Source organism: Lynx canadensis, chromosome B4 (genome assembly GCF_007474595.2).
Source record: "Lynx canadensis isolate LIC74 chromosome B4, mLynCan4.pri.v2, whole genome shotgun sequence".
Classification (NCBI taxonomy): Eukaryota; Metazoa; Chordata; class Mammalia; order Carnivora; family Felidae; genus Lynx; species Lynx canadensis.
The window spans coordinates 57599007-57613638 of NC_044309.1; the positions used below are offsets into that span (position 1 = coordinate 57599007).

Genomic DNA, 14632 nt, shown 5'->3' on the forward strand with positions numbered 1-14632 from the left:
CAGGATTCAATTTTAACTCACAGCTCCTAAATGAGGAAAAGATCATCTAGAATCACTCTCCTGTACTCTAACCATGTGATCCTCCCAGCCCCATTCAACAGAAATGAGGTATATCAAAGTATACCCCTTTGCTTTCTACCAAAAGCTACATATGATTCTTTATTTTGTATTTAACATGTAACATATATGTATTTAACACTTCACAAAGGTCATTTCCATTTGGTTGGTATGATATCATGACCTCTCTAGAGCTGCTATTTCAATTCCAAGGCAGTCTTCAAATATGAAATAATCCCTCCAACAAACTATGCCTCTGAGTACCTCTAATGACTTAGCAGTCCCTGGAAAATAAAGACAACGTGAGGTAAATGGACACAAGGTCAGAATCAACCACAAATTCTAATAAAGAGGTTTCATAATATAGAAACAAAGAAGGTACACTTCTATAGAAGCTAAATGTTCATTCATTCATTATTTAATGAGTACCTATTATGTGCCAGGCAGGGGGATACAAAGATCTCAAAGGCACAAGAGCCTCAGTCTTGTGTTGGAGGCTGACAAACAGCCAATTACAATACAATGTGGAAAGGACAATGGTGGAGATGTGCACAGGTCCTGCTGATGCACAAGGAGAGCCTGGAGGAGACTGTGACATCAGGAAGAAAGGAGATCTACCCTTTAAGATGGATTTAAGGGGCCTGCAAAGAAAAATGTGAAAGCAGAAATACCAGTTTTTCAGTCTTGATTATTAAAAAACAAAACAAAACAAAACAAAAACCCACAACCATTTTCTGAAGATGAAGATAATGTCACAGGAAACATTACCTATGAAATCTACTCAGATCAGTTTTCAAACACAAAGAAACTCATTTGGTTGAGGAGCAGAACATAACTTATACTAAGGAAGAAAATATTTTTGTATCTGAGGAAACTAATAAGGGAGGCACTAAGATTATTGAGGAAAAGTCTATGCTGTATGGCTTACATTATCATCTTTTGAAGAGAAGGTGAAGTAAGCTTTTAACACTGAGTTTACAAAATACCACTTGATGATTGCAATTCATTTTCTCTGGCATGAGGAAACAATCACCTGGTAACAACTGATAACACAAACTACATTAGGCACAACTAAAAACAGGTAGCCAAAGAAATCTATTGTAATTCAACTGCGACAGTTTGTCTCCATAGCACACAGATGATATCCTGTATTTTCCATTTAGGATACTATGATTGTCCAGTTGCTCTCTTCTCTTCCGTACTACAACAAAAGCAAGAAAACATGTTTAAGTGTAAACACTACCAGTGCAAGAACCGCTTACAAATAAGTTCAGCGATACAACCAATGTTATACAAAAAGGTCTGTTCCTATTTTGAACAGTAAAAGCATATTCGTGTTAAAAATAGGATTAGAGAGAAATAAATCAAATACCTGGAGAGAATCACAAGTTTTATAATTATGGTTGAACTCAAATTTATAGCTGAAATAAGTCTCTAAGTAATGCCTTTTCATCACCATTCTGTATTTAGTTTCTGCTCCCCAAATAAAGTAACTGAGTTAAATTTAATTACAATCATCTTTATTCTAAAGAAGCGATGCTCAGAGTGTGTGCTCCAGACCCGGAGCATCGGCATCACCAGGCAGCATGTCTGAAATGCAAATTCTCAAGCCATATCTCAGACTTTACTGGGGATGGGTCCCAGCAACCATGCTTCAGCCAGCACTTTCGGGGGATTCTAATGAGAGTGAAGTTTGAGAATCACAGCTCTGAAAGCCCCCTTTCTCAAGAGGGTTTTGTGTTTGTGGACAAAATATTAAATTGACAAACGCTCTGTTCTCTAAATGAAAGTCATTCAGGTTATGTTAGCATCTCAATTTTTCTTATTCCTTCAAAAGTGATGGAACTAGATCACAATCAGAATTTGATTATTTGCATCTCCAAATAATTTGCTTTCACAAACCTGAATTTTAACCTTTATTTATTTTTGAGACAGAGAGAGACAGAGCATGAATGGGGGAGGGGCAGAGAGAGAGGGAGACACAGAATCGGAAGCAGGCTCCAGGCTCCAAGCCATCACCCCAGAGCCCGATGCGGGGCACGAACCCACGGGGCATGAACCCACGGACCACGAGATTGTGACCTGAGCTGAAGTCGGACGCTTAACCGACTGAGCCACCCAGGCGCCCCTCACAAACCTGAATTTTAATACTTAAAATCGAATTAACTGACACAAAGACATTCCAGATGTCCAAAGTAGAAAGCTAGTTTTGATCAATTTGTTCTTTTATTCATTCATTCATGTATACATGCATGCATTCATTCATTCATTCATTCATTCATCAAACATATCTGTATTCAAATGAGCTCTCACAGTGCTAACACTATGGTGCCAGGAGCTTGACAGACTTACTACGAAATTTATCCTCACAGTAACCCCAGAGAGTAGGCGCCATTATCGATCTCATTTTATGGATGAGAAAAACTGTGTTGGGGAGATTAAACAACTTACTCAGGTAATTCGTAAAGGGTAGAGCCGAGCCCAGACCCTAGCCAAAGATCTCTCTCGCACCAATGACATGTTCTTGACTACCATTTGGAGTTCCCTCCACATGTTCACATAGCTGTGTCTGTGGAGATGGACTTGGAACATATCTTCCCTACCACCATGCCAGTGAGTCTGCCACCATGTGCTTGCTTAAATTCCTCCGATGATGTCCCTTTTCACATGAATTGGCTTTTCATTCCCAGTATAACTTCAGTTGAAATTCAGATAAAACATTAGCAGTTCCAAATGGGAAAGAACTTTAATGATCATCTAAAATGTAGGGGATTTGGGGAGCCCGGCCGGCTCAGTCGGTAGAGCACGTGACTCTTGATCTCGGGGTCATAAGTTCGAGCCCCGTGTTGGGTGTAGAGATTACTTAAAAATAAAACCTTTAAAAAATAAATTAATTAATTAAATGCAAGGATGAGTCAAATAAGTGGAGCTCTGGACTTTAGAACAATTCCACTTTGATCAGTTTTGTATGTTGGGATTCTAGGAAAGATTTCCTTTGTAGAAAATTTCTGCTGCTTAAAAATCACGCATGAAGAGCAATGTACTCTTAAAGCCAAGCTTCTTGGGGCGCCTGGGTGGCGCAGTCGGTTAAGCGTCCGACTTCAGCCAGGTCACGATCTCATGGTCCGTGAGTTCGAGCCCCGCGTCGGGCTCTGGGCTGATGGCTCGGAGCCTGTTTCCGATTCTGTGTCTCCCTCTCTCTCTGCCCCTCCCCCGTTCATGCTCTGTCTCTCTCTGTCCCAAAAATAAATAAAAACGTTGAAAAAAAATAAATAAATAAAGCCAAGCTTCTTATTTTACATCTAAGGACATTAAGGTTCTAGAAAACTCTTCATCTGAAGCCCAGGGCTCCTGCCTCTATCTGATGCTATTTCTCCTATGTTATATTGTCCATGTGCTGGGTTCCTCTTAAAGAGCTTTAAAGACCTCTGGCAGCAGAATCTATCAAATTGGTAAAAATACTGGGAGCCAAGAATGGGTCTACTTACAACCTTTTGGTTTACATAAAAAAGAGAATGAAGGAAGCCCAATGACTATAAGTGACTTGCTGAATCTATATCAGAAAGAGTTGTTTCAAGAGTGTGGCTTCCCACTATTAATTGTTGATTCATGATAAATGCTAGATAAAAATTCCCAAATTCTGCTTGATTTATGTATGGTACAACATGACTTAAGGTAAGATCAAAATACGTGTTTTATTTCTCTTACTTGGATTCCCATTAATACATTAGATACTTATGCCATTAATAATTGAGTGTCATCATATTGACATTTTAGCAGATCTACATTATTGTGATTCGTGACCGCCATAATTCCATCTTGAATCTCATCAATTAAAGTGAAATTGCTTTCAATTAGTTGTTTCAGTTTTATAAACAGTCAAAAATCTATTTGGGTTACAATGACAGTCATAGGCCATATCACTCTAAGAACCTTCATAATATATATTAAGATTGGCCTCCTCATCCTATAATTTATGCTTTTATGTAAAAATTATAGCATTCTGAGATGTATCTAAGAAATGTGATAATACAGGTAATTCAAACTATCTAGACCTAAGCAGTAAGCGATCAAACTTTCCAATTAGATGATAAATAACTTGATTCAATTTTTCAAGGCAAAATAATTCAAGAGTAGAGATGACAGATGTTAGCAGAGATAGAAATTATATTCTTTCCTCAGGAGTAGGTACCTAGAGAAGGAGGGGAAAGAACACATGTCTGCATGGGCAAGGCTATCATTATCAGGGTCATTACAGAACCACAGCAGTAGGCTTACTCCTTCAGCATTTGGCAGGTCTGCTGTAAGTCACAATGACTTGATGTTGTTCACTGGAATCGAAGATGAGGTGAAAGCAACATGGCAAATCCAACTGAGCACATGGGGTGGTACTCAGCCCATGTGGAAGATTATCAATGTGGTATGCAGAATTTTCATCTTTCATGAATTCCAGGAAGAACACTAAACCAAAACACAACTAATGACAAGTTCTAATCTTCACATCCAACATACATATGGCAAATAATTTTACATGGCCTTTGTTAAATGCCTTTTACATTAGGCAGAAAAGTTCTTAGCAACACAAAAGGACAATGTACATGTCATGCACTTATTCTCTGTGATGCCAATAAAAATATAATCAGTGCTGCCCACCAGGTGACAATTTGTCATTCTTGTTCTAAATCCTATTCAATGGCCTGCAAAGCTCTGTAATCCTGTAACGTGGAGAAGTGTGTATTAGGGAACAAGTACAGCTGGGAAGCTGGTCAAGGGGCTGAGTCATCAAGGCAATCTGGAAATGTTCACTTAGTATGCACACAAAGAGAAGGATAACTCGGGACATCAGCAGGTTAAAGGAGTAGGGCTCTTATGTAACTAAAAACCATCAAGCTGTTCCACTGAAAACAAAAAAATGCAATAACCACTAATGGTCATTTATTCTTACAAAACTGTAGCCACTAGTGGGGAAAACAGAATTTTAAAAGAAATTCCATCTGGCGGCCTACAGTCAATATAGATCCTGCACCTATCTCACTGGGCTTTCCTTTTCCTAACTACTTAAGACACCCACCTCTCTAAACTTAACCAAAGAGGTGAAAAATCTATACACTGAAAACTATAGAAAGCTTATAAAAGAATTGAAGAAGACACACACAAAAAAGTGGAAAAATATTTCGTGCTCATGGATTGGAAGAACAAATATTGTTAAAATGTTGATACTACCCAAAGCAATCTACATACTCAATGCAATCTGTATCAAAATAACACCAGCATTCTGCACAGAGCTAGAGCAAACAATCCTAAAATGTGTATGGAACCAGAAAACACCCCAAATAGCCAAAGCAATCCTAAAAATGAAAAACAAAGCTGGAGGCATCACAATTCTGGACTTCAAGATGTATCACAAAGCTGTAATCATGAAGACAGTATGGCACTGGCACAAAAACAGACACTTAGATCAATGGAACAGAATACTGAATGCAGAAATGGACCAACAAACATATGACCAACTAATCTTTGACAAAGCAGGAAAGAATATCCAATGGAATAAAGACAGTCTCTCCAGCAAATGGTGTTGGGAAAACTGGACAGCAACACGCAGAAAAATGAACCTGGACCACTTTCTTACACGATACACAAAAATAAACTCAAAATGGATAAAAGACCTAAATGTAAGACAGGAAACCATCAAAATCCTAGAGGAGAAAGCAGGCAAAAACCTCTTTGACTGGGGCATTTGGGTGGCTCAGTCGGTTAAGCGTCCGACTTCGGCTCAGGTCATGATCTTGCGGTTTGCGAGTTCGAGCCCCGCGTCGGGCTCTGTGCTGACAGCTCAGAGCCTGGAGCCTGCTTCGGATTCTGTGTCTCCCTCTCTCTCTGCTCCTCCCCTGCTTATGCTCTGTCTCTGTCTCAAAAATAAATAAAACATTAAAAAAAATTAAAAAAAACAACAACATCTCTTTGACCTTGGCTGCAACAACTTCTTATTCAACAGGTCTCCAGAAGCAAGGGAAACAAAAGCAAAAATTAACTATTGGAATCTCTTCAAGATAAAAACCTTCTGCATGGTGAAGGAAACAATCAGCAAAACTAAAAGTCAACTGACAGAATGGGAAAAGATATTTGTAAATGACATATTACATAAAGGGTTAGTATCTGAAATCTTATAAAGAACTTATCAAACTCAACACCCAAAAAACAAATAATCCAGTGAAGAAACAGGCAAAAGACATGAATAGACACTTTTCCAAAAAGGACATCCAGGTGGCAAATAGACCCATGAAAAAATGCTCAACATCACTCATCATCAGGGAAGTACGAATCAAAACTACAATGAGATACCACCTTACACCTGTCAGAATGGCTAACATTAACAACTCAGGCAACAATAGATGTTGGCGAGGATGCAGTGAAAGAATCCTTTTGCACTGTTGGTGGGAATGCAAACTGGCGCAGCCACTCTGGAAAACAGTATGGAGATTCCTCAAAAAATTAAAAATACAACTACCTTATGACCCAGCAATTGCACTACTAGGTACTTATCCAAAGGATACAGGTATGCTGTTTTGAAGAGGCACATTCATCCCAATGTTTATAGCAGCACTATTGACAATAGCCAAAGTATGGAAAGAGCCCAAATGTCCATTGACAGATGAATGGATAAAGAAAATGTGGTGTGTGTATGCGTGTGTGTGTGGAGAGAGAGAGAGACAGAGAGAGAGAGAGAGACAGAGAGATACACAATGGAGTATTACTCAGCAATCAAAAAGAATGAAATCTTGTCGTTTGCAACAACATGGATGGAACTAGTGTATTATGCTAAATGCAATTAGAGAAAGACAAATACATGACTTCAGTCATATGTGGAATTTAAGATACAAAACAGACGAATATAAGGGAAGGGAAGCAAAAATAATATAAAAACATGGAGGGGGACAAACATAAGAGAATATTAAATATAGAGAACAAACTGAAGGTTGCTGGAGGGGGTTGTGGGAGGGGGGATGGGCTAAATGGGCAAGGGGCATTAAGGAAGACACTTGTTGGGATGAGCACTGGGTGTTATATATATAGGGGATGAATCACTGGATTCTACTCCTGAAATCACTATTATACTATATGCTAAATAACTTGGATACAAATTTAAAAAAATAAATTAATTAAAAAAAAACAAACAGAACAGGACTTCCACCTCTCAGGTCTTTGCAATCACTACTTCCCACTTTCTAAAACCTCAACAGCAGCTCTGCTAGTTACACAAACATGCTGCCCTGATATTTAAGGCCTGGATTCCAGGTTTTTATTTGATTCCGACAGCAGTCTTGGTATGTGTATTTCACTTTAAAAATGTCTAAAATCAGGTTCTCTCAAAGTTTTCTCGAAAAGTAATATGTGGGGCGCCTGGGTGGCTTAGTCGGCACAGGACACAATCTCACAGTTCATGGGTTCGAGCCCCACGTAGAGCTCTGTGCTGACAGCTCAGAGCCTAGAATCTGCTTCAGATTCTATGTCTCCCTCTCTCTCTGCTCCTCCCCCACTCACACTCTCTCTCTCAAAAATAAATAAATGTTTAAAAAAATTAAAAAAAAAAGAAAAGTCATTTGATATTACTTAAGGCCTTCCTCCCACCTCTCCTCAGAATGTGTTAATATATAAGAGCAACATGTTTTTGCCCTTCAGTATCTGTCTGGTATATCACTCACTTATTTGTTCCTTTATTCATTTATTCAAGAAACATTACTGAGTGTGTATGATAGCCCAGGCCTTGTACTGAATACTGGGGTTACAAGAAGGGAGTAAAACAATTCCTACATTCAAACAACCTTAGAACAAAGACAAGTATGTGACTAATTAGAATGCAACTTAAAGGCCATATGTGATATGGAACCCAAGTACATTGGAAGCTGGAAGAAGAAGTTATATTTGAGGGGATGAATATGTGTTTGTACTGGGGACAGGGATGTTGCTCAAGACAGACTTTAAAAGTTCCTCAAGAAGATGTGTCTTGACAGACAACCAATACTTTCTCAAGTAGGCAAACTGTAGAAGGTACAGAAAGGCAGGAAAAAGTAGACAGCAGAGTCAATTGGAGAACAGAGATTATCCCAATAGCAGGCATATTGGTGAATACGATGGTGAGTAATCAGATTGGCAAAGAACGATGCAAGAGAAAAGAAACATAGGCAATATGGCTAATGTTCTCCATGCTGAAGTCTGGTTAAGTAACACAAAAGTGTTTTTCTTTGTCACTTGAAAAAAGAAAGAGGGGAAAAAAAAAAGACTGAAACACTCCCCTCCTAAGAGGTATTTTTAGGGCAATCTAAAATCCATGGAATTTTATGGAAAATTCGCCAAGGGGAATGAATACTTAACCTCAGAGGTTCTTACTCATATACAGAAACACACAAGTTAAATGACAATCACATCTGTGGTTAAGAAGGATTTCCACCCCCCACGTCAGAGTGGCAAGAATCTTCTGGGTTTATTGGTGGTTGTTGCTCTCTTCAATTTACCAGAGCACTTCTTACGAAATATCCATGTTTTTCATGTAATGTCAAAGAGATCAAATGTAAAACATGATGCAATTCTACGCTTTTTCCTCAATAATTACTTAAATTATTTTTCGTGGACAGAAACAGGCACCTGTAGCTTGGGTGACAGCACCAATTTGCTATCTTATAAGAGAATAATTTTGAAACTTTAGGTTCCATGCTCACAGGCATAAAATAATTGAAAAAGAAGGACGTAGTCTTAGATTCTGAATAGATAGTCCTCTGTTACTTAACAATTTGGAGCAGAGTTGGTCCTTCTGGTTTGTGGTTTAATTCAGAATCATTATATTATCTCACGTATCCTGTGTCTCCACCCCTTTTGTTTCCTTATTCCTAGGGAAGCTCTGAATGTATCATTAATTTTCAGTGTTAATACCATTACATTTTACTACCTAGGGTAAAGAGAGAAATTAATTTCTTCTTAGCCACAGGCACTAAGTTATATAGAGAATATATACAGGTAAAAGGAAAATGTTGTTTCTTCTCATTCTCTGCTTCATATGGATCTTTTATTCTTAAAAGTATTCATGTGGTCTCACATTTAAATTGAGTATTTTGTTTCTCTACAGCTTTGACTTCTCCATTTTTTTTAATCCCTTCTACTACTATTAAATCACCAGCACCTGGAATAGTCTCTTGCACACTGTTTGTGCTCAAGACATATATCTATTGAGTGAATTAGTCAAAAACATTCACTTATTCACTAATCTTACATCCATAATCTTACTTTAAAAATGCTCTGAGAACTTTTGTAATGGTGTGTCCTCTTGCCCCCAGAATATGTCTTTGGGCTTCTATTTTACTTAGAGTTCTGATGCATATACTTTGGCACTATCTCAAGAGAGAGGAAACATTTCTGCTTTTGCCTGCCTTAGGCAAAGCTTCATGATTATGCCCATCAAACACCTCTACTTAGATCTTTCTTCCAATTCAAATTTAATACAGTTTGATTTTCCCTTTCAAATTCAGTTGACTTTTTCTTTTTTTTTTAATCCTTTACAACCAAATCAAATTAAGGGTAATTTTCTTATTTCATATAATCTCCAAGAGGTACTGAGATCTCATTTTGTGTATTAAGTCCGATAAAATGAAGGATTCCCCTCTGTATGTATTCAAGAAAAGGTTCCAAAGTGATATTTTCTTATTACCATAACAACACGACCTCCCCTCTTTTCCTTCCAATTTTTAAGTTTTATTTATTTTTTATTATTCTTTATTTTTTGTTTAAATCCAAGTTAGTTAACATATAGTGTAATAATGATTTCAGGAATAGAATTTAGTAATTCATAACTTATATATGACACTCAGTGCTCATCCCAACAAGTGCCTTCCTTAATGCCCATCACTCATTTAGCCCATCCCCCCATCCAACATGTCTCTAGCAACCCTCAGTTTGTTCTCTGTATTTAAGAATCTTGGGGCACCTGGGTGGCTCAGTCAGTGGCTCATCCGACTTTGGCTCAGGTCACGATCTTACAGTTCGTGGGTTTGAGCCTCGCGTCAGGCTCTGTGGTGACAGCTCAGAGCCTGGAGCCTGCTTCAGATTCTGTGTCTCCCTCTCTCTCTGCCCCTCCCCTGCTTGTGCTCTGTCTGTCAAAAATAAATAAACTTTAAAATTCTTAAAAAAAAAAAAAAAAAAAAGAATCTCTTATAGTCTGTCTCCCATCTGTTTTTATCTTATGGGTGATATCATACGACATTTGTCTTTCTGCTACTTATTTTGCTTAGCATAATACACTGTAGTTCCATCCATGTTGTTGCAAATACTGCCTCCCCTCTTAAAAATCTTTCAATTTCTGTTTTGGATAAAGGCTTTCATAATTTGGCCAATTATATATTTTTATTCTATTTCTGTTTCTTATTTGTGCAAAACACTAATAACTTATTACCTTCATCAGATTTACTCAACTGTAAAAAAATTTAGATTACCAAAACATCCAAATATTCTTATTAATTTAATTTCTTCCAATTACTTTTAATTGTTTTCATGTATAAAAGTAGAAGACTCAATAAATTATATGTCTTCTAATATTAAGATATTCCTTTATTTAGTTTGCAGAATTTTTTTAAATGTTTATTCTGAGAGAGAGAGAGAGAGAGAGAGAGAGGCAGAGAAGGGGGAATAGAGAATCCCAAGTAGGCTCCATGCTGTCAGCACAGAGCCTGATATGGGGTTCAATCTCACAAACCATGAGATCATGACTTGAGCCAAAATCAAGAGTCAAACCCTTAACTGGCTGAGCCACCCAGGGGCCCCAGCTGAAGGATTTCTATAGAAAGCCTTTACTGAAGAGGAAAAGAGCAACATTTCATCGATTCAAAAACCACAATCATTCTTATCTTTTAATGTTATTAATTTTGCATAAAAGTTGCTGAGTAAGTCTTCCAAAAATACCATTCTTATCACTATCCCAGGACCTCAGTTGCTCTGGAGGGGCCTGCTGTTTTGTCAACTTTTTTTTTTTTTTTTTTTGTATAGTTTTAAGACCTAAACCATCTGGTGTCACTCAAACTATCAAACTTTATTTCACATTTCAGTATGAATCTCAGCTCCCCTTGTGTACATTCACTGACTGGCAATGATGATATGTGGGCTCAACAAAATCGTCCAACAACATGTGAGGGGTTTGCAAGTTATAGAACAGTCCTTTTATTGATGACCCAGCATTACGTGGTACTTGATAAGCCTGCCTAGAGATAAGCTTAACTGTCTGATGAGACACCACTGTAAACTGCTGCTCAGGAAAAAACAGGCAGAACAAGGTTAGCAGTAGAAAAAAATAGGTATGCACTGTTTTTGACCCAACAGTTACAATCCCAGGAACTTATCCTAAGGAAATAATCAAAGATTGTAGTGTTTGTAACAGGAAAAAAAAAAAAAAAAAAAAAAAAACCTGCCAACAACATAAATGTTCAATAATAATGATTCTTTAAAAGTTATAGTACATCAATATCACAGAATTCAATTAAATTTTATACATGGAATGGAGAAATTTATTTATTGATACGAAAAAGCAAATGATTTGCTAGATGAAAAAAAAGCAGGTAACAAATCACATATGACTATTTTGTTAGAAAAATACTTCAAGAAGTATATTAACACAAAATATTTTTGAGATATCAAAAATTAACAGTGGTTATATTTCAGTGTTGGAATCACAGGTAATATTTTTCCTTTGTGCTTTATTCTACAAATTTAATTTGTTAACCCCAAATGGAAGTGTTTACTCTCTTCTCTCCACTGAAATATGATTTGGTTTTAGTTCTGATTGAAATAAAAAGAAGCCCTTTTTTTAAAAAAAGAAGCCCTTACCTGAATATCAGTCAATTTTTCCAAGATCCGACTTGCAAGTTTAGGACCATTCTCCATAGTTGGGATGTGTACAGTCTATGAAAGAATATCACAGGCATGATAATTGGAGGATATCCATGTATGCAATAAGTAAGACACTCAGCAATTCTACTGTATTAAGACAATCCCACTGAAATAAGGAATGGTACTATGATAACCTGATCATAAGGGCTATGCCAACCCCTTATGCCAAAGACTCTTTTTCTATTCTGAATTTGAATGAAAACAAAGTAGCCAATGATAGTTTGTTTCTTGCCTACCAACCGATTTTAGGGCACAACTGGTTTATATGTTGGTCTTCAGGCTGATACGAGGAACCACAGAGACCAAAGAGCTAGGGATACCTAAAATAGTGGCCAAACATAAAGAATCCTACCTCTTTCAGGATTCTGAGAATCTATAGGATGAATGCTTGGCCTCCTTACCTAATTCTTCTGGCAGGGAATGAGAACTCGGAAACCTTTTGCCACAAATTAAAGCAAGTCATTGCAGGGACGTATATGAAAGCAAGTCTATGCCTTCACAAAATAGGCTTCTAAACCTATGTCTGTTCCAAGTCAAACCTCCACAGTGCTGGACAGCATCATTACACTGGGGGCTGAGAGATTTCCTGCCCCTAATTTACACTTGAGTCATGTCCATTCCTGCCTGGCTGGCTTGCAGGCTTTTGATAGTCTGATTTTAGTAGATAGCCCATGCTGTCACTCTTTTCTTCTTATGCTCTTTAGGATAATAGGGTAATTAGATGTACCTTTAGCTCTGCATGCCCTGAGAGACAAGACCAATATCAAAACGTTGAGCTTTATAAACTTATTTCTAGAGGTGAAATGATTGTACTTAAAAAATGTGACTTCATGACAACTTTAGTTCATTAAAAAAGTGGACCAATAACGCATTTACCTAGATACTACAATAATGAAACACAAAACAGTAGCTTTATACTCAGTAAAAGTATTGATACATAGTAAAATAATTCTCCCTTGAAACAATCAATCTGTAGATGGAATCATGTTAAAAGCCACTCCTTACAAGCAAGTTTGAAAATCTCAAGCAATGAAGTAGCCACCATTAAAATCAGAAAAGGAAAGTAACGGAGGAAAAATAATTATTTTATTTATCTATTTTCAATTTAAAAACCAATCAAGTTTGTATTTAATATGATTAAGTCAAGCCAATTCACATCCTAAGAATAATACCCACATGCCTGTAAGCTATAAAGTTAGATGACGATGTTAAATATCCAAGCTTTGTGATAAAGGGGAAAGCAAAAAAACAAAAACAAAAACAAAACACTACCACCAACAACAAAACTAACAAAGAGTGGAAATATACCACATATAAAATCAGACTAATTCACTGGGAGGAGAACACTTCTTCCAACCAAATGATTGAATTCTTTTTGGAGGATTTTAGTTGATGTACCAACTTAGCCAAATGAAAATTTTTCATAAAGTGGTTTAAATAGTAATAACAACAACAGAAGCAATAATAATAATAAATGTAGGAGTTAATCATTCAAATGAATTTTCCATAACTGTTTGCCATTACTACTCTACTAGTTTGGGAGTACTTTTGGAAACCAGAAACGGAAATCTAATTACCTGTAGAACCTTCTTAGCAAGCTAAAAGGAAGAAATAAGATTGGACGCTTATTGGCACATCTCCAATCCCTAAATTGACATAAAACAGATGTGATACATTTCCAAGGACGAAACTGACTCCCTCCCATACTGGAGCTTGCACAAAATTGCTGGAAAGATGAGAGTAAGTAATTTGGTAATACAGGTTCATTGGGACAAACTGCCAAGTTATTAAAGAAAAAAATCCTTTGCATCTTGGGTCCAACTACCATTTCATTTACACATTTAAAGAATTAAATAAATTATAGGCAAATGCTTGGAAATGACAGGAGGTGAAGAGATTGTCTCTTACCTCACCCTTGTACAGTATATCAGAAACTGGGCAAACAACGCAGGCTGTACCCGAGCCAAACATCTCTCTCACTCGGTTCCCCTCCAGGGCTGTTGTCAAATCACCCATGGTGAGGTACCTCTCTGACACCTTAAATTCACCCTGTTTGGAATATAAAAAATAGAAATATTAACACTTGCAAGGAAAAGGCATGCAAAATAAGCCCTGTCGTACTTAACCTTTCAACCTGACACTCTGAACTCGAATCACGTGAGAATCATCCTCTGAGGGAAAGCTGAAGAGAGCACCACTACCTTACTGGTAAACAGGCTGAGGTGTTCAGCAATCTACTCCAAGGTCACAGCATCGCTAAACGAGATGATCAGAGTAAGACGATCAGAGTATAATGTAACACCATCACTATAAAATATGGGGTATATTTTAATGCATGCCAGCTTTTTTGGGCTTTTATTTGTTGCCATGCCTAAAGTCTCACAAGATAAGGCACTTCCCGTGCTACTTAATGTGTGTTCTATGTTAACAGTGTCTTGAACCCTGTTTACCACAAAAGAGAACATATTCTTAGATAATATTAATAATTATTTATTCAGCACCCATTGCATGCCTCCTACTCTCATTTTTAAGGTGGGTATTATCATCCCCATTATACGGATGAAGAAATTAAGGTTCAAAGGGAGGCTAAGCGACATGTCTAAATCCACATAGCTAGTAAACGGCAGAAACTGAATTTGAACTCAGG

General features: G+C 37.3%; 1 protein-coding gene across 3 annotated transcripts in view; it reads right to left on the reverse strand.

Annotated features, from left to right (window-relative positions):
* Positions 1–459: 459 nt before the first annotated feature.
* Positions 460–14632, reverse strand: part of BCAT1 (branched chain amino acid transaminase 1) — a 102146-nt gene continuing 87973 nt past the window's right edge. For all 3 annotated transcript variants that reach the window (XM_030321946.1, XM_030321945.1, XM_030321947.1), the window contains exons 9-11: positions 13894–14034; positions 11923–11997; positions 460–1258 (exon numbers count right to left, since the gene is read on the reverse strand). In XM_030321946.1, the coding sequence (XP_030177806.1) occupies positions 1217–1258; positions 11923–11997; positions 13894–14034 (258 nt within the window). In that variant the 3' untranslated portion in view covers positions 460–1216. The remainder of the gene's footprint in view (positions 1259–11922; positions 11998–13893; positions 14035–14632) is intronic.